Source organism: Thermobia domestica, chromosome 14 (genome assembly GCF_964235325.1).
Source record: "Thermobia domestica chromosome 14, izTheDome1.hap1.1, whole genome shotgun sequence".
Lineage (NCBI taxonomy): Eukaryota > Metazoa > Arthropoda > Insecta > Zygentoma > Lepismatidae > Thermobia > Thermobia domestica.
In genome coordinates, this window is record NC_137467.1 from 137,573,032 (window position 1) to 137,598,477 (window position 25,446).

At 35.0% G+C, this 25,446-nt stretch overlaps 1 protein-coding gene across 1 annotated transcript in view; it reads left to right on the forward strand.

Moving 5' to 3' along the window:
* Window positions 1-25,446, forward strand: part of LOC145670345 (uncharacterized) — a 99,607-nt gene that overhangs the window by 61,499 nt on the left and 12,662 nt on the right. Inside the window, exons 3-4 of the mRNA XM_081738900.1 lie at window positions 19,558-20,124; window positions 25,133-25,258. Coding sequence (XP_081595026.1) covers window positions 19,558-20,124; window positions 25,133-25,258 — 693 coding nt within the window. The remainder of the gene's footprint in view (window positions 1-19,557; window positions 20,125-25,132; window positions 25,259-25,446) is intronic.

The following is a 25,446-nucleotide window of genomic DNA, read 5'->3' on the forward strand; positions in this document are numbered from 1 at the left end:
TGGCGTGCAATGAAAAGTGGCGCTGGCTCTATTGAATCATTATCTTTTGACGCTCATACGGTGAAGTGAGCGCTGCACAGTCCAGCCATTGACTGTCCAACTGGGGGTCCATACTATTGGGTGGTCATCTGGGCTGGTGACGCTGTCTACGTACATGAAGGTCACGATCATTCAAAGGTCCTTGTCTCTTAACTTTACACATCACTCTTTATTCTACTGCTTTCCTCATACTCCCACCATACACTTGATATTACAGAACGAGTAAACTCTATTTCCCGCATAAGTTTTGAAATAGAATTCCACATGCGTTGAACACTTGTCATCGATCGAAGGCATTTAAATCGTATGTTCTACACATTATGTCACTTTTACCAGTTGCTTCGCAAAGGTTACACTTCCAGGTATGTGTATTCTATGGCAGCGCTCGTACATGAGACAGCACCACGAAGTATCCATAACTCTATCTATCCCTAATTCCATGACACTTCAGTGTATTACCTCCGGTTTGTCCATGGAAGTAAACTATCAGTATGTTGAATACCCATCAATGCTGCGCCTTCGAAATCAGTTCTTGAAATATTTCAACAGTCTGCAGCTTCCTTCATCAAAGTCGAGAACCGGAAGTAGGAATATTGAATAATTCAGCGAACAACTTTAAGCATATTTACTTTATTTAGTACCAGTTCCTCGATTAATTTGGTAATAATTGCTGGCAATAAATATCATTAAAGACTGCACATGCTGGTGCAGGCTGAGGTAGTTAGGATATCGTATGTGAACTGCAGAATGAATAAAATAGATTGAATATAGAGTTCAGCGGTGAACGTGGTGGTGTTAACAACCCCTAGTGTGGTATGCAGAAGAGGAAGAGGATTTAGTGAAAATTCTACACTTTACACTGTATACACACTGTCACACTTAACTACAAATTCACATACATACATACATACATACATACATAAGTATCATACATACTCTCAATTCTTTTAAATTTTTACTTTTCCCAATTTTTCACCCCGACCATCTGGGTAGCTAACCCTCTTCATCCCGCTTGAACTTCTTCCCCAATTTGATAACTATCTTACCTTATTGTGACTTTTCATCACTTATCATGTTGTCTTGGTTTCTTGTTAGTTACTTTTTAAAATAATATTTGTATTTATTTTGTAATAAACAGTACAAAATAAATAATTTTGTAATAAACAGTACGTAATGAAACGTATTTCATTATCTCTTTTCACTTACGAAAAACGAGGAAAAGAAAAATTGTTAGCTTTTGTATAATTTTTAGTAGTCTGTCTCCTTAAGACTAAGATTGATAAATATTGTAGACGAAATTATCATATAAGATTATTAAGGTAAATGCACATCAAATAGAGGTAATATTAATAAATAATATCAATGCCTGAGTAAGTATTATATGATTTATACAAAAATTATACAAAAGCTAACAATTTTTCTTTTGCTCGTTTTTCGTAAGTGAAAAGAGATAATGAAATATAACCTACGTTTCATTACGTTACGAATACTTGAAGAGGATTGTTCGTTAAAGTTATTAAGATGTAACCATAACAACTTCTCTCAAATCCTTGCAAAATTTTATTTAATCTATAACTAACAATAGTGCAGTCTTTTCCTTCGACATTTACGCTTCAAGTTTTATTAGAGTAGCTATACCAATTATTGGATGCTAATATCAGACAGAGCTACAGAAAAGAGATCAAATTGCTCAACAGCAAGAAGAAATTATTGCTTTAAGACATAGTAATGAGCATACCAATTCAAATTGTAAGAATGAAACTCAATTTTCTTCTCGCAGGCAATACAACTTGGGTTTCCAGAACAAGTCAAAGCTGTGTAAAAGATGTTGGCGGGAATCACAAAGGTATAGTTTAACCCAGGGGTAAAAGTGGATCTGAAAAGGTAGGACGGCACGCCGTCCCCCATACCTATCTTTTCCCATTGTAATTTTTTTAGAATGTGGGGGATCGCCACATATATTTTCTGGAAGTGGGGGGATGGCGTCTCAACGCACTTTTACCCCCTGCTTTAATCCCTAAAAACCAAGAGATGTTTTCGATGTCTATTTAGGGTCGATCTGCCATGGATCCGGTTTCTTGGAATTTCTTCAGCAAATTAAACACATTTGCTGATGGAACTATTTATTAGTTACACATATCCACGAATTGACAATACACTAGGTTTACCAACTCAATCTTTAGCCTGTTTCGTTTATCAAAACTCCTTTATATATCTACCCTGTCTGACCGTCCGAAAGAAAAAGACACTTAATGTATCATCATTAGTTTTGATGTGCTGGTACCAGTAGAGAGTCGAAGGTTAAGAAATAAGTTCGTTGATGCAGATATTTAAAGCGGAAGTGGTAGAAATTAAGCATTTCCGGTTTTGAACTTTGATCATTATAGAGCAAAAAGAAAGTAATAAATAACGAAAAGCGGTTTGCTGCAATCTATTAAGCGTCCCATTTCTACTACAACTGGAAGTAGCAAAAATCTACTATCACTTCCGGTTTCAATGTTAATTGCTACTTGTTTCAAAATAACCAAATAAAACCACCACTTCCGGTTTCAATGTTAATTGCTACTTGTTTCAAAATAACCAAATAAAACCACCACTTCCGGTTTCAATGTTAATTGCTACTTGTTTCAAAATAACCAAATAAAACCATCACTTCCGGTTTCAATGTTAATTGCTACTTGTTTCAAAATAACCAAATAAAACCACCACTTCCTGTTTCAATGTTAATTGCTACTTGTTTCAAAATAACCAAATAAAACCAATGAATAGCACGTATGTATATGTATATAGGGAAGTCGAGTCAAGGCGATTATTGGCTTTGAGGTATGACGATGTTAACTACAATTTGAAGAATGGGGACTTGGCTCAGTCTCGTCGAGTTCTCATCTCTGAAGTGAGGAGTCCTTGGTTCGATCGCAGGCCACGTGAGTTTGTAGTGGACAACTTCGTATCCGTAGGTTATCTGTTTACCTTCGATATTCTCATTCCATCACCTTTCATAATTATTAATTCATTTTCATTAACCATCTGTCTCCTTTATTCTAGAGGGCATAGTCATGAGACGTAAAATGGGAAGATTTCATTTACAACTAAAGACATTTTACTATAACTTTTATATATTTAAAAGAATTTTCCGTATTATGTAACTAATGTATTACAACGTTCTGTTCGGTACAGTCTTAAATAATTGTACACGGGATATAAACGTTTTATAAAAGTTTTTACAAAGTTCTTGTAAGTCTAAATGTTTTCAGAGTTCAATAAAGATCCTCGCCTCACGAAAGTGGCCTCGGAATAAAGGTTTAATTGTCCTTAGCTTGTAATGGCTTTAGACAGGTATCGAAGGTAACTCCTTCGCTTATAGCAGTCTCAGCAGTAGATGGTTAAAAGATATCTCCTTCGCTCATAGCAGCCTCGGGAGATAGTTAAGGAATTCTCCGTAGCTCATAGCAGTCCCGGGAGTAGATATTAAAGGGTATCTCCTTCGCTCATAACAGTCTCAGGAGTAGATGGTTAAAAGATATCTCCTTCGCTCATAGCAGCCTCGGGAGATAGTTAAGGAATTCTCCGTAGCTCATAGCAGTCCCGGGAGTAGATATTAAAGGGTATCTCCTTTGCTCATAGCAGTCTCGGGAGATAGTTAAAGGAATTCTCCGTAGCTCATAGCAGCCTCAGGAGATGGTTTTAAAGGAGTTCTCCATAGCATATGGCGGTCCGAGGAGAAAGTGTTGATGGGTGCGTGATTAGCGATAAACTGATAGTTTTCTCTTTCTGAGTTCTTCTTTTATAGACGTGTTCTTGGAGGGAGGACCCATGAGGGGAGATCGGTCTTCTTCGTGGTTTTTCCGAATTTTCTTCTTGCCTTCCTGGTGGTCTCCTTCCATCGTCTATTATTATTTGTGATATAAACGTAAAGACATATTCGTAGTAAAAACATGTAGTTGCTGTGCGTGAGGGTATTGAACCTTACAATATTTTTGTTTTTCAATTTTAAAATTTATTATTTAAAATTTTTGTGATCAACAAATCCAATTTAGTAAATAGACCTAACGCGGTTTTGGATAGCACGAAACCTACTAACTGCGTTACGCAACCTACAACATATACTTGTACTCTCAAGAAAGCAGTTTCTATTACTAGTTTTATTTCGTGATGGGCAAAACCGGTTTCTAGGAAAGCGAAAAATCGTCATTTTGGTTTTCCAAAACTAATCTAACTAGTTCTGTTTTTCATCGAAAGCGGTTTCCTCTAAAACCGGTCTGGGTTTTCGCTAAAACCGTTTTCACTTTTCTATATATATATATATATATATATATATATATATATATATATTCCTCTCAAAGCATGTGACTTGCGCCGAAGCTTGAATTCTTTCTTGTTCTTAGAGAACTCACTTCCAAACATGTTAACGAATTGGTTTTAAAACAGACAGAAAATCGAAACTGGTTTTGGAAAATCTGTTTTTTTCTTTTCTTCCTAAAACGGAAAACCGTTTTTTTCCTCCCCACTACTAATCATAAATAATCGAAATAGTTGATTGCATCTGGTAGGGTTGCCAACTTTTGAAAGTGGAAATACCGAACGCCCTCCTGGAATACATATACTCTTAAGATTGTGACATCATCGCTCGTCAAAAATGTGGACAACCTGAAAGTGGTTAATTCACATAAAATTGAGCGATTCGAATTTAATAACTTCAGTTACTTTTGAAACATTTATTAAATTTTCTTAATCCAGTATTGGTTGAGTCGGCACATGTAATTTTTGTAGTCTGCCATCAATAATACATCGTATTTTAAACAGGAAAGCAAATATAATTGGCAATATAATTATGGCATGCACAAAATATACTTGAAATAAATCTTACCAACTTCGCTGGTGCTGGTAATGTCTCATAATGCCTACATCTTTTGCTGGATCTGGATATATTATTTAATTGGAAGAAGTAGCTAGGATGAAGCAGTGCTAGCTGCGCTGTTGAAAATGTAATCTTATTGACCTTTAGCAGCTTTGATAAGTTCAGTAAATTTTCCTGCCTTCAACTCTACCTCCGCGCACGACAGGTACTCAGGGTGCGAAATCGCGGGGGTGGGGGGAATTTCCCCCCACCAAAGATTTTATGCATGCATTTTCCCCCCACCAAAATCTGTAGGTGGGGAAGGACAGATGGAGAGCAAATTCATGGTCACACCTTCTAAATAGTGCTAAAATAAATCAGTAGCATGACTATAACTTCCTTATAGGCTATAAGGGGCTTTTATAAGGGAAAAATATTTAGTGCACTGCAGACAAGCGTCTGATACAGGGAGTAATGATAGGGAGTTTGATCAAATAAAAGGGCAGATAATCCAGGATTTAGTAGATGAAGTAGAAAGAAGGTTTCGTTCAAATGATGTGCTAAAATGCTATTCAGTGTTTGAAAATAAAGATCATAATAGCATGAGTAGTTTATACGGTAACATAGACGTAGGGTCTATATAATGCAGTTCAATTATTGGGATTGAATCCTGATACTGCAGTGTCAGAATGGAGAGAGTACAAGTCAAGTTCTAATTCGGTAAATGATTTTCCAGTTCTTAAAGCCCTAACGAGGAAAGTTAGCCCTGTGCCATTATCAACTAACTGCTCGTGTGAACGTGGATTCAGTGTTGCTCATAATATTAAAAGTTCCGAAAGAAACCGTATGTTGATGAGTACTTTGCAATCTTTATTGACAATTCAATTCAATGGACTTAGGGGCGGATCCAGGACGGACTTCTGGGGGGGATTGTAATACTGCTACTTAGAGCTACTTTTAAGAGCACCAAATTCTGGGATGGGTTTTATTTATATGTAAAATAAGAAAGTTTTCTCTTCTGGGGGGCGATCGCCCCCTGGATCCGCCCCTGAATGGGTATCTCCTAAAATTATGGGATGCTGTTAAAATTATGGGACAAGTGGGTTTCGTCTGACCATCACATGTCCAATTCTCGTTACACACGGAAAGAGAGTGAAGAGGTGAAGTCTAATCTTAAAATGTTTCTCTAAGGTAATACGTTATTGCAAAGAAACCGTAACCTAATTGATATATTAGGTTTATAAATCATTCACAATCATTCAATACTCGTATTATTGTGGCTCTCCCCACTGGTCCAGTAGAGCTAGCTCTAGTCACCTAACCTTCACATTAACTCTCGCCCTCCCTCTTTGAATAAGCTTCATAATCTATGGCTGAATCAATCACACCCAACACATATTTGCCCATCTCGTTCCTTCTGGGACCCCGGCCCCTCTCATACCATTCATAGTATGTATTGAAATAATTAGCAACATCATTCGGCCTGGAACTTTAGCTGTTCGATTAATAGCAAACATAATCGCAGGGCATCTCCTCTTAACCTTACTAGGTAATACAGGCCCTTCTTTATCTCTCTCCATACTCTCTCTACTAATAATTGGACAAATTGCCCTCCTAATATTAGAATCTGCCGTACGCGCGTACCATCTTTGGTGTACGGGGTCCCGGGTTCGATTCCTGATGGGAGCGCCTCACAAAAATTTGAACGATTACGGTAGTTCGGATTCTACCTTAGACTGTAAGTCCACATCTCATAGCCTCGCTGCTGAAAAGGAATGCTAAACTTAAATCAATCGTATTATTGTGCTTGTGCTTTCATTTTTTAAAGTTTAGCGTCCTACGAATATCCACCAAGGCTAAGGAAGGCGGTCATGATGAGATAGATGATAATGGTGGATTAAGAAAGCGGAACGAAACGGTAGGACTCTGAGAAAAAAACCATACACAGTGTTTATATACCACAAGCAGAATTTTCCGCGAGATACGATCCCATGCACCTGAGGCGAACGCTTTACCACTGAGATAACGCGGCTTTTCGTTGTGCCTTCAAGTATTTGTGTTGAAATAATATCTGTTATTTATAATAATACATTCTTTCTAATAATACGATATAGATACATAGGTGACCGAATTATTTAGAATTACATAGGTGACCGAATATCTGAGCGACCAAACTGAAACACTAAATACAGTGAAGAAACGTGAATTTCACAAATAATAATAAAAACTATACTCTGGCTCTACAGTTCATGGAACTCTATGGCTGGTCAAGTGGAGGCTTCAACTTCGTATGTCTAATGCTTGGTTAGCACATCGGTTCTCACGCGCTATTATTTCTGACTTCTAGATCTCACACCACTATTTTCGTGAATGTAGTCCCCCTTATGATGGTGAGACTGTGCTCCCAGGAAGTCTAACCCTAGACCATACGCACCGAAATGTATATTAAATGCAGTAGATAAGTGAACTAATTTAGGTTAAATGAATAAATACCATTATTAGAGTATTTTAAATAACGACGACGCCGATAATAATAATAATAATAATAATAATAATAATAATAATAATAATAATAATAATAATAATAATAATAATAATAATAATACATAAATATTTCAACTTTTTGGAGCTCCCACTTGATGTGTTAAGTACAGTGAGGCATTAGTATGGACCGCTGAACTTCTTCCCCCCCACCATTTTCAAATGATTTCGCACCCTGCAGGTACTGTCCCCTTCAGAGGAGAATACAAGTGCGGCGTGAGGAAGCGGAGAGCAGAGGGTATAGTTGTTGCCCTCTGAAAAGTTTTACGATAGTTTATTATTCTCCAAAAGCAAACTTTTTTTCAGAGTTGCCAGGTATATGGTGAAATGTTTGTGTAGAAATCCAAAGAAATGTTCCCTTCTGATCATTTGGAGGGAGGAGATGCTGTAAATCAAGCTTCAGTGACACCTGACACATGGCTAGCCAGCAGTTAAAGAGCAGAGAAATTCCGTCTACCTGTTAGTCTTTAAGAATACAGGGAGAGTCTGGAGAGATTGTTTGAAAAAATAAATACAAATTATTTGACACTTTTTTCAGTCTCGATACTTCCATAGTCAGAAAATAAAATTATAAATCAATTTACCTCGCATCACCATTGAATTTATACTTCTTGCAGCTAGCATTCATTATCGACTCGAACAACTTTATTATTATTATTATTATTATTATTATTATTATTATTATTATTATTATTATTATTATTATTATTATTATTATTATTATTATTATTATTATCTCATATTTTGGTTTAAAGTAGTTTTAAACTTAAAAATTTGACAGAATCTGTGATTACTGTCCTTCTTGGTGATTACCCGTTTGTTAATTTCGTAGCTTTCTTCCTGAAGAAGAATGTCATCATGGTTTATTACCTAAAGGAATTAGCTGTTATTCTTACAGTTCCCAAAATTTTCTTACAGCACTTACAAACATTAATGATGGAAATGCAAATCGGGATAATTTATACAAAACTGAAGGGTAGTTACTGGGATACATATAGTATGTAGTTGAAACATGAATGCAAATGTTTGCTTTTGATTGGTCAAAACAGGAAATTGTCAACAAATGTTTATCTTGTCGGTGTAACAGGTGCCTACAGTTTTTAAAGGAAGTTTTTCCAAACATTTTTTTTTTTTAAAAATAGTTTTAGTTTTGTTAACAAAATTTCAATAACTAATTGTCAATGGTTACTCAAAATATAACTTCCTTTCTTTTTTAGTATCGTATCGAGATACTTGTAATTACGGTTATGAAACAACTATCCAACAACTTACCAACGTGAGCGATTTGATCCAAAAGTATCCATTTCAGTTGCAGTTATGCTTGGCTAATAAGGGCAAATTTAGGGGCACTTGATCAGATTTGACTCGGAATCTGAACAAATTTCACACTGATTAAGGATAGTCTAAAGCCACAAAAAGTTTGTTTCTGTGATAAGAGATGGCGTTGCTATCGCCCTATCTTTTCAATGTTAATTAATATTCACAAAAATGACTAATAACTTTTACAAATACTGAACTATGTTCTTCACTGTCAGTCTGTTTGAAGATAATGACTATATGCAACAATTGTTCCGTGCAGATTTTCGAATTGTTGACTCGTTCATTGTTGAGTTCAACTAATTGTTGCAGAGGAATTCAATGCCTCTCCCCTTACCATTTGTTCTAGGACTCTGGAATTTTGTTATTTAGTACAGCATGATGTAGTCTATAGCTTCCAAGGTGACAATTTTTCGAAATTTTGTTCTTTCCATTGTTGCAAGCTTGTAATTGTTGCAGAGAAATCCTATACTTCTCCCGTTATCATTTGTTCTAGGACACTGAAATTCTGGCATTTAGTATAGCCTGATCTAGTGTATGAATCACAAGTTGAAATTTTTTCGTAATTTTGTTCTTTCCATTGTTGTAAGCTTTTAATTGTTGGAGAGTAATCCAATGCTTCTCGCGTTACTGCTTGTTCTAAGACTTTGAAATTCTAGCATTTAGCAAAGAATGTAGTAATGTATGAATATGAAGGCGAAAATTGTATTATTTATTTTCGTTCCCATTGTTGTAACCTTTTAATTGTTGTGGAGAAATCTTATCCCTTTCCCGTTATCGTTCGCACAAGGACGATGAAATTCTGTCACTGAGTACAAAATGAAGTAATATATGAAACTCAAGGCGAAAATTTTACAGCATTTTGTTCTTTCCATTGTTGTAAGCTTTTGATTGTTGAAGGAATCCAATGCTTTTCCCGTTATCATTTATTCTAAGATTCTGAAATTTCGGCATTTGGTATACCATAATGTAGTGTATGATTCATAACGTAATAATTTTTCGATATTTTGTTCTTTCCATTGTTGTAAGCTTTTAATTGTTGTAAAGGAATTAGATACCTCTCGCGTCATCGCTTGTTCTAGGTCTCTGAAATTCTGTCATTTAGTACAGGACCAAGTGATCTATGAATTTTTATATGAAAAATTTTACTACAATTTATTCTTTCCATTGTTGTAAGTTTGTAAACCAACCATTGTTGTGAACCAACTTAATTTATGCAAAATGTTTTGGTTATTCTGGGTATTATAATAATGGACATGTTCAGTTTAACCGAACCCACAGTTTTCCCCCGCGTTCTTTCACATATGTTTTCTTTCCAAGTGTCCAATTTCGTTTCTCCCTCCAATTCGTTTCACTGTCCTTGAGGGGAGGGACAACATCCTTCTGAAGACACTGGACACGACCGGCTTGTGAGTTTCTCTCTAAACACCAAACACACACAATATAACTATACATTCACACGCACCTTTCTGTTACACATTATATGTGGAAACAAATACCAATCACTCAAAGGTTTCTCAGGAACATTTATGAACAATTTAGAATAATTATGTAACTGAAACTGCGATTAGAAAATTTTGGTTTCAAATTTGATAAATACAATCAATACGGTTTTCAAGCGAGCAAATGCAGCTATATGCTATGACAACTCACCGCGTGTTGTTGAGGGGAAACAATATTGTTTCAATGTCTTATTACTGCATCCATAAAACTCATGTAAATGAACTGGATTAGATTGGATAAACCGCTCACCTCTGATAGCAAAAAACATTCGAGTTATTTTGTCTTTACACCGCTATACTGATCTTATGAAATTATGTAAAAATATTTAACTAAATAAATAAATAAAACTAAACCAAGGATTGTTTACACTTGCTTGTTATCTTTAATTAAAAAAAGTTATTAATTATATTTCTGAAATTTCCTCAAGCACGATTATTTGTATTCAAAAGCATCATCAGTTAATTTATTAATCTTCCCAAGATTACTCGCAATTGACAATGAATGAAATGCATTTATTTCTCGAAGTGTACTTAGCCTCATCAACTTTTTTTTTAATCGTCTCTTTTTATCGTAGTCCCTTTGTGCGCTGTATGTGCTCCTTTGAGGACACATGTCAAATTTGTGCAATTATTATCAAAAGACAAACTAAAATAAATGTTTTACTCTTCTCCACTTTTGAATTTCCAAGCCCTTTTTTTGTTCGAGTATTGTTCGTATAAGAATCTGTTCACTTTCCCAACTATATAGACGCTTAGAGACTGAGATCATAAAATTTTAATAAGATAAGTAATCACTTCCAATTTCAATCAATCTTTGTCGCTTGGAGGACGATACGATGGGTCACTGGTAGAGCGCTCACCTCTAGTTTCAGGCATCCCTGGTTTGATCCCGCCAACGCAAATTTGTGGGGGGAAACACTGTAGCCGCAGTTTTCTCGGGGCTTTTTCATTTCCAAAAACATTCTCATTCCGCCAATTCTATCATGATCATTCACTTCCATTACAGTCACCATGTTTTCTTCTCTTATCGTTACTGGAAAGTAAAAATTATCCAGAAAGCAACCAAAAGTGTTGTTGAATTAAAGCAGTACTGAGAAATCGGACTATTCGATTATGCATATAACAGTGATGGAATCGGACATGGGCCACTTGGGTCTCGACTTTTGTCCGAGTCATTCGGGTCCGGGTTCGCTTCTCAGACTCGGTCTGATTCGGTGACTGAACGAACCCGGACACCAAATCATATCCGGAAACTCAGATACACCTGGTGACTGAGAAGCAACCGAAATAGCTCTGTAGAATTACTGCAAAAATTTTATTTATACTTCATTAATGATGTTCACTGCTTGAGCTAGGCACCCGATACTTGATGTGACATTTCTTAATCAATATTCCATGTTTTGAATATTTCAAATATAATTTCATGTTTATTCGTATTCAAGCATGTGGTTTTTGATTATAGCCTATACAAAAAAGAATTAACAAAAACTGATTAACCTCAGCGGTATTTTTTATGTTCTAAACAAGAAGCTTTACAGATCGATTAAACATTAACGATCTCTCATAAGACAAACATGTGATTTATCTTTTCTTTGTGATTTTGAATGTTGGTACTCTTATAAGCGTTGTAGTTATCTTTCAGTGTAACACTTGACACAAGGAAGCAAGCAAGCGTAAAATAAAATTATATTTAGTGGAAAGGCGATGAAAGAGGAGAGAATCAGGTTTGTTAGAACTGCATTAGCAGCCTCACACACACTTCTCATGTATATGACTTTCCATCTCTGGGTTCTATCGAATCATCGGGTCACTCTGGATGATTGGTCGTGGTTTCTCAGTCATGGGTTTTTCTGGGTCTGATTGCAGTGTCTCTTCCGAGTCATGTTACACGAAATTCGTGACCTATTCCATCAGTGGTAGACTATCTATATGGCAACATCAAACATGTTATAAGAAAAACGAAAAACAGAAATAAGGAAAGATATTGAAGTATCAAAAAAAAAAAAAAGAAAGAAAAGAAAAAGAAAACATTGAATATTGAAAATATGAAATACCGAAAACATCGATTCGTAAATATTTCGGTATTGATGTTTAGATATTCGAAAATATCTTATGGATGGATCAATATAGCGAAATATCGCACAGCACTAGTTAGGATGCAGATAAGCATGTAGCCACGCGTCTCATATAGACTCGTTCTCGCATTCTCCAAACAAACGATGTTTAAATACACTGTCTAGTATCAAACTCGTTATTTGGCTTGGTCTTCAAAGTAGAATTTCTACCACAGAATTATTGTGGTTTCTGAACCCGCGATAATCAAATTTGTGTGCTGTCAATAATTACCTTTGTTATTAAATATAGAAAACAAGTGACGTTCTCTACCTGATCTTTGCTTTTTTCATCATATACAACTCAAGCTCGCATTATGATATTACGGCTCGTATTGGCCGTAATATAAGCCGAACATTTTGTTACCATTTCAATTCTGAAAAATTAGAGTGCATTATATGTTCCCGACCTTACTAAAATTATGACACTTCTTCATATCATATGCTGCTTCAAGTAAGTTGATTCATCATTTTGGAATAACGATTATACAACAGCATTGTAGAAACTAGCCATATTATACAGCAGCGTTTCCCAACCGGTGTGCCGCGGCACACTAGTGTGCCGCGAATGGGCCGCTGGTGTGCCGCGAGGAAATGAAAACAAAATTATTAATTATATAGGAACCTAATTGCAAGACAGGAAATATGTGTATTTAAATTTCACATTACTATGAACCTCTACAATGAAAAAATACTGTAATTGTACTATATTATTATAGATACATTATTACTACATAGATTGTATTTCGAAAACAGAATTTTATTAATATTTAAAATTCTGACGTATATTAACCATGTTAATAAATTATAAGTTTCACACTCTGTTACTTATCTGTTCATTTTTAATGTTGAAAAAAGTATTAATTATCACTGTTATGACCATTATTGTTTCTTTATTGTTTCAGATTATTTCGTAACTTGAAATTTTAAAATCCCATTATATCCTTTCGACAAAGCAAACACTCATACAAATTACCGCAATTCTGTTTTAAAAGTACAAGAGATTTGTTTGTTCGTTCGTAATTTAGTGATCATCCTTGTGACAGGTTGGATACATTCTTCGAAAAAGAAAGCGTATTTTTTAAAAGACTGAGTTCTATATTTCATTGGAATTGTTTTCTATTTTTTAATTTGAATGAAAAGTAAGTATAATGATTTACGATGGAGGAAAACCAGTGATTGAGCTTTATTCTTTGTGAGAAGGAGGTCAGTAATCAAAGAAAACAAATACGACGGTATTTTCTATTTACAAATAATAATAATAATAATAATAATAATAATAATAATAATAATAATAATAATAATAATAATAATAATAATAATAATAATAATAATACCTATGAGTGTGCCGTGAGAATTCAAGTTAGACCCGTAGTGTGCCGCAAGTTGAAAAAGGTTGGGAAACGCTGTTATACAGCATTGTCGAAACTAACTTTCGGTAGTTAACAGAAGTAGTTTGGCAACGGTTGATGACTGGCAAAAATCAATAGGCAGTGCAAATTTTAGGGATGCGCACGAGACGAGTCGAGACAGGATTTTCCTGACAAAATTCGAGTCGAGACACGGCTCTTCCAATTGACAAATATACATTTTTCGAGTCGAGACATCACTTTTACAGCACATTTTCGAGACGAAACAGCCAGAAATCTTGTCTCGTGCGCATCCCTAGCAAATTTTATAACACATTAAAATATGTTAGAGCACTCAAAACAATTAGAAATACGTCAGATGCACATGTGTGAAATTGTCCCCTAATAAATTTCGATTCAAAGCCAAAATCAATCATTTGGAAATATTTAAAAAATAAAGCTCATACTTCACCCTATCCTCAATTTTCAAAATTTGATTCAAAACTAGGAACGCGCACAAGACAAGTCGAAATTTAAGTCTGTCTCTACTCATATGAAGAAAATGCCGTCTCGACTCGGCGAATTCAAAATCTAAAGCCATCGTTTGTTTGAAAAATATAAAAATAAATTTTTACATAATACATATGTATATAGATACTTTATACAGACACACACACATTATATATATATATATATATATATATATATATATATATATATATATGCTTGGGCCTTGAATCGAAATTTTGAAAATAAGTGAATATCGTTTCACAGTGTGGAACTAAGACTTCCAAACTATGTGAATTGGGTACTGAAACATGAAGTAGTGCATCTGTGAGTACTTGTTGCAATAGAGTAATAAGATCAAAGATAGAACCTGTTACTCGGACGCTGAATTCATATCAAAAAGCCATTAGTCGCTGTTACTTATCGTTTTTATTCTATGTCGATAAAGGTTGAAACTAAAAATTGTTTATTTCAACCACTTTCGGATTGAATAGAGGCCTAAGGAAGAAAATCAAACCTATTTTTGGGACACTGAATCAATTGCTAAAAACCACATCTTGATAGCATTTACAGTTTTCGCTTTACGGAAATCAGTACTGAAACCGGAAGTAATAGTATATTTTAGTCAATTTCGGTTTCGGTAGAGATTGTGGATAGTCATAACATGTCATCTTGAGACGCTCAATCGTTTACAAAAAAAAAAAAAAAAAAAAAAAAAGGCTTTTGGCTATCTATTACCGACATAAGTTAATGGTCATAAACAATGAAACCGGAAATAATAGTAAATTTGAACCACTTCTTGTTTTGGTAGTGTTGTGGATAGTCATATTATGTTGTCTTGAGATGCTGAATTGTTTGTAAAAACTGTTTCTTCCTATCTGTTACCATTTTCGTTCTATGGTGAAAAAGTTGAAACTTAAACCGGAAATAGCTAATTTGAATCACTCCCAGTACTAAAAGAGAATTAACGAAGCAAGTGGAACTTACTCTTAAAACGATAAATAGTTTGCAAAATACCGCTTTTCTATATACCGGTATGTTACCGCTTTCGTTCTATGGCGATAAACGTTGAAAAGGGAAGTGTCTCATTTTAACCACTTCCGGTTTGAATAGAGAGTTAACGGAGGAGATGGCAACTATCCTTAGTATTCTGAATGGATTGCAAAAATTCGCATCACGATATCTCTTGCTGTTTTTGCTCTGATACTTGTCAAGAGACCGACAGCGTCCCTTATGCACAGCATAGTTGGGAAGTCTAAAAGAGGGATCAGTGTGAAGTTGGCCAAATTAATTTTGTAAATATATATTGAATTGTTTCGAAACGAACTATTTTTTTCAAAGCTGTCAATAACAAAGGATTGATTTTGGTTTTGAATCGAAATTTAAAAAGGGAGAGGGTCCATACACATATGAAAATACCGATATAACATTATTGTTTTTGATGCATTTATTTTTACACAGTCGTGCAACAGTATTATCATTCTGTGCATACATATATTCAAAATTGCGAATAAAATGAAAAATTACTCCCTTTTACGCAACTAGGTGAATCGTATGATGTATACCGATGCTTGAGTCAAAAGTTACTCGCAGTGGTTGATGTAGGTACATATTTTGGAAGAGGTTTCTCATAGTTTTTTTTAAGGGGGCGTTCATCTAGGGCTTAAGTGGAATCCAAACCATATGAGCTCCCACCGGGAATCAAATTCGAGTCTCCTGCGCCGAAGACGCTTAAGCATATAAGCAATAGCTTATAGACTATTTTGTGTTTACATAGCGTAGACATATAGTATCTAAATTACTACTTTGAAAAAAAATGGATACAGTGTAACAGCTCCTTTCTCCATAAAAACAACACTGACGTCCACCGCTGTTGCTTCATGCATGTATTTACGTTACATGCTTTCTTAATAAACAAACAAAAAAATCGAATTTACACCTTTCATCTTTTTCTGCATCTCATAATGCATAGGAAGGGAGTTCATATATAAAAATATACTCTCTAACATGTAAGAGTATAGTTTTTATATATAACAATAAACTTAGCAAGAAATCTCACTATACTTGTTTTCTTCATCCGAAAAAAAAAGTAAAAAGTACGGGTCTCGTTTCCCTTATATTTCCTGGACGTGAGATTATGTTGGGTAATGGAATACACTGTGAGGATCGATCTTTCATGTTGATCTATGCACTAGCCCAGAATCTTAAACTTTCCGATAACGCGGACCCCCTGTTCATTCGGGAAGTGATCTGCGGACCCCCTTGTAATGCTAATTTGAAATTTCACATGCTATTAAAAATATACTAATTAGAATTATTACTGACAAGAAAAAGATTCAGAAAATTTATGCAATAAGTAATTTATTCCAAAGATACATGATTGTTTCCTAGTGAAGGAAATTTCAATTGAAAATACAGTAAGTTTCAATACTAAAAATCGTTTTTTTAAAAAGGGAATTCACTTGATAAACAACGTTCTCAAATCTGTGGGATCACTAATGTGAGAAATGAAATTATTTGTGTTTTTTTCCATAATTGCATTGAAATGTGGAATCAGTGATGAAAAATTTCCGGAAAATTTATATTGTTTTCATCGCTAAATAGCGTTATGACTCCACACCGATAGTACATGAAGGTTTAAAGGAGTAACGCATTTCAAAATTCCTATGCTGGATAAAGAATTCAAATTTTTGTACTTTACCCGTTAATACATTGTACAGATCAATGGTATACGATATGAACTTGTGTGCCTGAACTCCTCTTTATAACGTTGTGTATACGCCACTGGGGGTTCTTGTGTTCAATTTGAGTTGTCATTTCTGAAATCTTTTATTAAATCTGTGCTGAGCAAATGTATTTCATTGCAAGTCCAGTATCACGTGAAAAAAGACAAGCAATATACTGCAAATACCGAAAAAAAAAGTGTTCTCAGCAATCGGCATTTTCGCTATTCAGCGTTCTTTACCAGAAATGGAACGATTAGCTTCAAACTCCTCTTCCGTACAAGCTGCAGATTACTAGACAGTGGTCAGTGGTGTCAGGTTACTTAGAGGGATGGAAGTATCGAAAAAGAAAATTCCTACGAAGGTCGCAGACAAACGACATCCCACACCCTCTGCCCCATCCTGCGCGAGGAAAAAAAAATAAAGAAGGGGAGGTAAACTTCTAACTCAATCTTCCAAATTGGGTTCGACAACACTGCCATCTATTTTTGTAAATTTCGTAAAAACTGAAAGCTATGCCCCCTGCGAACGTAAAATTGTACTTCTTTCTGACGACACTATTTCATCCCTTTAGACTAACCTTAAAATTATATACATATTAATAGAAATGCTTATCAGGCATACAAACAAGCAGTAGAATTTAGTATTAAACGGAATGAGACATTCTAAAGATTAGTGAAGAACGGAAATTAAAAAACTCGAGCAGAAACAGAAAGGTAACAATCAAATGATATTTCTGTTCATACTCTAAATATATGCCCTTTAACGTACAAACTATATATTTACTAACATTCGGATATAAGAAATAAATTACAAATTAAGAGTACTCTTTAAAAATGCTCACTTTTTAAAGGATGAACAAAGAAGGATTAAGAATGGAATACAATGCAAGCAATTACATACATTATAACCACCCCACACGCAGCAATAAAAAAAAATCTTTCTTTAATTTCAGCCATCATATCTTAAATATATGCCTCTTTATCTTAAATATAATCTACACTACTTTTTTCGATTATGGAGTGGTGCTTTGTTGATGATTAACGAAAAGTAATTAGAAAACTTTTTCGAGTTCATCTTTTTAGGTTATGTTGTTTCAGTTTGCGGCTCACATAAAACCAAAGAGTTCTTCAACTCTAGACTAAATCATAACTAAAGGGAAAGGCCAGGTCGGTAGCCAGACAAAAAATGTAGGGGGGGCGGTAGAAATTACGGAGGCCCGATCCAACCATACTATAGTTCATCTATATATTATAGTTCATTTGCAAACCTACCGTGAACATTTTAGGGGTCCGGCCCTCCTAGACCCCCTTGGATAAGTGTAAAATAACTAAGAGGAACTTACGATAGAGCAAAACCCGTGCAACGATCTGATGGACAGCTATGTCTAATAAGTGCAATAAATAGAGTTTTCTAAAGAACTTTCTTACCACACGACCGGGATCAATACCTACTTTTTTGGGGGGCGGGTGTCTTAGAAAATGTTTTGCATTTATCTATTTCAATTGCGTCATAATGCTTTTATGGATAATAGATTTAGCTGAGGACATTATTATTAATTTTTATGTATAAGTTCATATGTAGAAAGGTGAGAAAACTTGCGATTGTTGGACATCAAAATGTCACTAGACTAAACTTCACATTGTTTTCTTTGTTGGCATCTTGCACGTATACTTTTATCTCAAGTCTAAATACCTGCTTACATTTTATGACATAAAATAAGGAAGAAAGTGGTTCAAGCTTTTCTAAGTGTCGGTCCCAATATTTGTCTGCTATGAAAAAGGAAAACAGGAAGAGTTTGGGCATTTGGTATCCAACATAGAGGCGGGATCTCGGTCAAATGAAACGAAAAAGTTGCAGTTAGTATTCTTAGTTTTTTCTATATTGTAGGATACTTTCTATGGATGAATTGTCAATAAGTGAGAAGATAATCCTTTATCTTGAAGCACGAATGGATACACACTTTAAAAAGTTCACTGGGAGGACTTAAAACGAGTTCTAAATTATCGTGAAATGAGAGTATTCTTTACAAATGTGAACCAGTAGCCATGGGATAAATGTGAAACAGATTGTGTCAAGTGCCATGTTGAGAATGGACAATGCACACACCTAACACTATCTGCCCTTCCTTTGCTTCGTTTTCTCCAAGACCCTTCCATTTCAAGAAATAGAGTTAGTCGTGTGTTTGTATATATAAGACTGGCCACCCTGAAAAAAATCTTCACAGCCGGGAGTGGGTGGAGAAACTCAGCTGGAAGGGTCGCGAAGATCGAATTCCGTAGACTTGCAATCTCCTGAGATGCGGATAGTAGATACCAAAGCGAATTACAAGCTATGCTTTAACCATATTCATCGACAAACGATCCCTTTCGTCACTCCAAAATAATCTGAATCGTAGAATAGGACTAGTAAAAGGAAAAATCATCGGACATTTAACGTCCGGTTTTGAGGTCGTACCGGACACCGGGCAAGGTCAAAAACCGAACTGTCCGGTAAAATATCGGATTGTTGGCAACCCTAGCATCTGCAAACTCATAGGTAATTGTTATGTGATTATATTAATTAACTATATTTACGCCATGATTTTCTGTGACTTAATAGGTGTGCTTTTTTATTATTATTATTTTACAGAAGTTAGTTCTTCAGCTGTCCAATCCAGTGAACTGGAAGACTCTCTTGTGTTCCTATTCCAGTGCAGTGATCAGGGTGCTGAGTCATATGAACTGTCTGATGGAAATCCTGACGACGAAAATTATCCAAGTACATCAACTGCAGGCAATACTACGACAACGACGACAGATGAAAAGGAACTACGAATGACTAGAGGCAAGAAGCAGTTTGAATCTAAGGTGGTCAAAAACTTATCTTTTATGAAGAGCATTTACAATCGTTTCTCGAAACAATCTATCTCAAGTGCAAAAGATGTTTCAAGTAAAATGGTTGAACAAGTGTCTACAAGTGTCTCGTACCTAAAAAGCCATGATGAAAGTCTTTTCAACATGAAACAGGCAAAGGATCTTCCCAGTAAAAAGCAGGAGAAATCTTTACATCCCGTATCTTCTAAGTTTGGGGCGGACACTTATCCAGAACCCAAGAAGGCACATCGAGAGTGTGACTCGTGGGATACGTTTAGTGGGCAAAATATGATTGATGCTGTATGGCCAGCTATCAAGTTCAATAATACCTTGGAAGGAACACGTAAGGTGTAGTTTCTACAAACACACTTTTTTTCTTTTAATCTAGTATTTCATTTTTCATATCTATCTATATGAACGATTGCATTACTTTTGAATAAATCAAATCATAGGCAGCTTCCCTTCGTCTCTTTTTAATGTCAATAAAGTGAGTTCTAGCAATCACATGTTTGGTTCCAAAACAATATGACTGCTAGGTAAGAACATGGACATCTTCTCTGGCAGGGAGACAGGAGGGATGTGCTCCCCCAAATATCTTGGGTAGAAAATTAAGTGAATCAAGCTAAAAAAAAAAAAAAAAAATCTTATATAAAAACAAAGAATGAAGAAATCTTATATCTGTTGTTAGGTAACAAATGTTGCTATATACAATTTGATGTTCTAAAATAGTAAGGATAAAAGAATGGTGTCGTCTCCCTCACTTAACAACGTTATTCCATTTTCTGTCTTCTTTCTATCACATTATATCAGTGTTTTATCGTTACTATCTTTAAAAGATATTGGCTTGCACGTGACTGTGTGACATATTAGGCCTGCCATATACTATAGGATAGATCCTAGGAAAGCCCTTACGATTTTTCCGAGAGTCAAAATCTCAACGTGTATGGCATCAGATCGCATGTCATTTCCTATGTTCTGAATGATCCTATGAGATTTCTCTCGTTTAGAGCATCCTCTATTTTGAAAAGAAAATTCGTAAGATTTCGATTTAAGCGACATCAGGTGAAAGAAAGTGAAAACAAATTTGTTTTCTCTCTGCCAGCAAAGATGCTATTTGCGCACTTAGCGCATACGAGGAGCATACATTTTTATATAATACAAAGTCAACGCTTTGTCAAAACAGACATGCAAGGCAGAAGACACTGGAAAACATTGCTGGTCGAGTATGCGTTGTGAGACTTGGCACCTCTTCTAAGGATGTGAAACAGGAAAAATCAAAGTCACAAAAGAGATTCCTACGAGATATGTCGTAATGTTTTTCGTAAGATAAATCCTAAGATAGGATTTATCTCATAGTGTATAGCAGGTCTTACTAAACAAGGAATATAATATTCATTTATTCCACCTATCTATTTAATTATCCTATATAAGCACTTTCAACTTTGATCTATTTAATCTCCTACACGTTGAAACTAAGAATTTTCTTATTTCTAGTGGGCGCAAATTGAAACAAAATAGGCAGAGAGAAAAAGAATGCTTAGTGGGTGATATCAACGCTGTATCATGAGGAACATGCTAGAGGGTGTAATGGCAGGAAAGACAGGCAGGGGGTGAAGGAGGCTATAGCTAATGGACAGTATCAAAACAGAAAAATCGTACGTGAAGACAAAAAGGTTAGCTGAAGCTTATGGTGCACGAAAGCTTCTCACAAGTAAATGTTACGTTTGGGTGAATCCAGTTGCTGCCCGAGACACATGTAACAGAGTAGTACTAAATGTGCTCAATATGTCAGGGAAGTTTTAGGTGCAAAGCTCAAAGGGTTTAGGAGATACAACCACTAGAAGATCACATGCAGCTACATCTTTTAGTCGTAATACATAGTTCAAAACATAAGAGAGATGTCTTATTATTTCTTCTAAACTAGATTATGTTCGTGTTTCCAGCATATTTAAGTGATGAAACACAAGAGAAAGTTGTTTGTTTTGCAAATCCGAAGTGATTTTGTTACTGTATAGAAGAGTTACCAATTACTACAATCAATATGCAGTTCACAAGAGTGCATACTTCGCACAAATACTTTGCTCACTGCTCACAGTGAGCACAACTGACAAACGCAATCAAGTCGCACTTGAAACATTGGTCGTTCACAATTCTGTCGAAGCAGTATTTACAAGGAGCGATCCAACTTCTAGGCTCCTCATTCAAATATCTAGCATTACGGAAAGCGAATGGAATCATGTTGCGAAAACCAGGATCACTGAATTGGTGAATTGAGAACGACTGAGTTGTATGAATCTGTCACGATGCCAAATATTCATGTCACCACCTGTTATTGTTGTATCAGTGATGAAACAAACAAAGGCTTTGTATGGACGGAACAAATGAACATCCAGAGCCTGAATTATGCCAGTACATTCATCAGGTATCAGCCATTTGATCAATTCAAAGCCTTGTGATACACATATTGACGAAAGACTGTTGTCTTTGTTCGCAGACCACAAATCAAGTACCAGGAGGACTTTCTTATCATTTGAAATGCTTTCCCACATGACGTCCGCATAGAAACATTTACTGTCGTCACACCTTCTAGAGGCTGTATCTCCTAAAAGTTTTGCACCTAAAATTTCCCTTACATATTGAGCGCACTACTCTATCACATGTGTCTCAGACAGCAACTCGATTCACCCAAACGTAACGTTCACTTGGCAGATGTGGCAAGTGAAGATAGGAAACACGTACTTCAATCAACACAAGAAAAACTCTAGATCTGAATCTCCATTTTATGAACAAACATACCAAGTGTTCTTATAATGATACACGATACTTTTTGAAAAACTTTAAAGGATGCAAAGATTCTTTCTCAAACCCACATCTTCTAAGATCAGAATCTTAGAGCGTTGAAAAATGTAGCTGGCAAGAAACTAGAAGGTAAAACGTTAGTTACTGTTAGGTTTAAAGATAAGAAAACGAAATAAGATGTATTTGCAACTGTCGAGAAGAGATATTCAATTATGAGAGACGGACAATGGAATTAGCTGGTGATAAGAGCATTTCAAACTGTGAAATTGGGTAATGATGTGATATCGTTAAGAGAATAGAGACAGCAAGCTTGAATTATAGAAGAAATGTTAATAAAAGTAAGAGAAAGAAAATATAGAAATAAAGATGCAACGAAGAAGAGTAGAAGACTGTAGTGAACATTGAAGCACGGACCAAGAGAAACCGGCACAACAGAGAAATAGATAGCATACATGATAACAAAGATTATGTAGAAAGGGTAAAATAATTTTAATAATGTATAGGGAATTAAATTTAACGGAAATAGAAATGAAGTAAGGGAAATCAACCATGACAACATAAAAACTAAAAATGCGAAAGCTTTTTGGGAACAAAATAAAGTTCTAGGAAGATGGAAAGGAAGCATTGAGAACGTGTCAAAGTAAGAATTAATTGAGTGCACGAAAGAAAGAAAGAAAGAAAATGTAAACGAGAATAACAACAGGTTATCCACATTCTGGAAAGTCAGTGAAGTAGAAAATGTATCAGGGAAAGTCAGGGAACTGGCGAATTGGTTAGGGAAAAATTGATTTAGGTCTATTGTTCAGTTATTGAATTTGTGAAATAGTAAGTGTAATATCGACCTAATGCATGTGTTTGTAAATTTACATTCTTTTGGATTAAAGAAAAATGTAAAAAGAAAGACACAGAAGTGGAGAGAGCACAAGGCCAGCTATAGAAAAGGTGGAGACTGGGGTTTCTTTCTATTTTTCTTATTTTTAAATTATTCAATGGTCAGGGAAATCTGGAACTTTGGTCATGGAAAGTTTTTTTTTTTTTTTTTTTTGCCAAATCGTGTGGATACCCTGAACAAGGATTTGCGATACTCCAACGACAAATTTTGAGAAAGTTCTTAGCAAAAATGAAAAAGAAAAACGAATAGAGATAACTTCATACTTCTCTAATTACTTACCAAGCATATGGAGCACATTGCAGCACTACCTCAAACCACTCATATAGTAATGTTCCTCATTAACGTCTCCTCAAATATAGTGGTCATCATGAATATTGCGTAATTTTATTGATACTTATTGTCGTCTACCTTTTCCAATTGCTATAGATTGCTTTTATTATTTTACCAAAAAATTTCGTATAATATATATATAAGTCGGGTAATGTGGAATACCCGACTAAGTGTTTCAGCACTTAGATGTCAATAATATTTTTTCTTAGACACTTTTTTTTAAAACTACGTATGAATATTTACTCTTACACATGTCATTTTATTCAACCTCAGTAAGATCTACCCAAGTATTAATTGATATGTGTATCATCTCTGGACATTTTATCATTGCACACTAATAGTATTCAAGAATATGTATGGAGGAAGGCAGTAAATTCACCACACGCGTGTAATGGAATGATACTAAATCCATACGAAGATGGTAAAACATGATATGTACAGTCAGCGACAAAAGTCTTTCCATTTTGTAAAATTTATTTTAAGGAATAACTGTGCAACGTACACTGTTTCACCAAGTTTCAAGGCTGAAACGTACAGAAAATTAAATTCTTTTTAATTTACTGAAAACTGTACTCATATTGTCCTTCCATTCTGAAGTAATTTACGAAACTAATTTGATCAAACGGAAGGAACTTCTGTCGCTGACTGTACATGTACACAGGCAAGCAAATTTCAGCCTTACGAATTAAATACTTTTGAGTTCACTGATGAAAACGAAATGTATACATAATAACTGCTAAATAGGAAATTTCTAATTACGCCAATATAAACTTTTTTTCCGCCATATAGAGCTAAGTATAACCAACTAGAGGAGCGAAAACCAGAAAATAAAAAAATAAAAAAGTGACGTATCACGTTTTGTCATCCTCGTACTAACTTGATTCATAAGGTTGAAATTCGCTTGCCGGCATGAATGTACGTATCATGTTTTGCTATTCTCGTATGCAGTCTAGAAACGGAAAAAAAAAAAAAAAGTTTCAATGTAAACTTTCCTTAAATTTACGACACCTAATTTTGTATAACATACTTCAATCTACTTTTTAATACACCGCCTCTGGAAATTCGTAGCTACAGCCCCAGGCTTCTCTGGTCCGGAGAAATAACAAATTTTCTTTCCAAAATGTCTCGCTTTTTCGTCCTTGAGATGACATGGAAAATGTAATGCAAAAATCACCTTCATTCATAGGATACTGCTCGTTCACCGTCTTCTAGGAATCCACCCTACATCCAGCTCCCATTATTGTAGATATTTAGAACATTTGACTGCCTTTTCAGGTTCTAAGAATACTTTTCGTTTTAATTTATTTTACAATCATACTATTATTTATAGGTCTAAAACTGGAAAAGCTGCTTCTGCAGTATTTCAGGAATCAGGGTGAGGACGTAACAATGGAGAATATTTGGTATGCAAACGAAGATTGTAGAGAATCGGTAGCAACTACTTCAACTATGTCAGGTAACAATTTTTTTTTTTAAAACAAACTTTTACTTTTCTTGTAATTCTTTCCAAGGAAAGTTATAAAATATGTAATAATAATAATAATAATAATAATAATAATAATAATAATAATAATAATAATAATAATAATAATAATAATAATAATAATAATAATAATTATTATTATTATTATTATTATTATTATT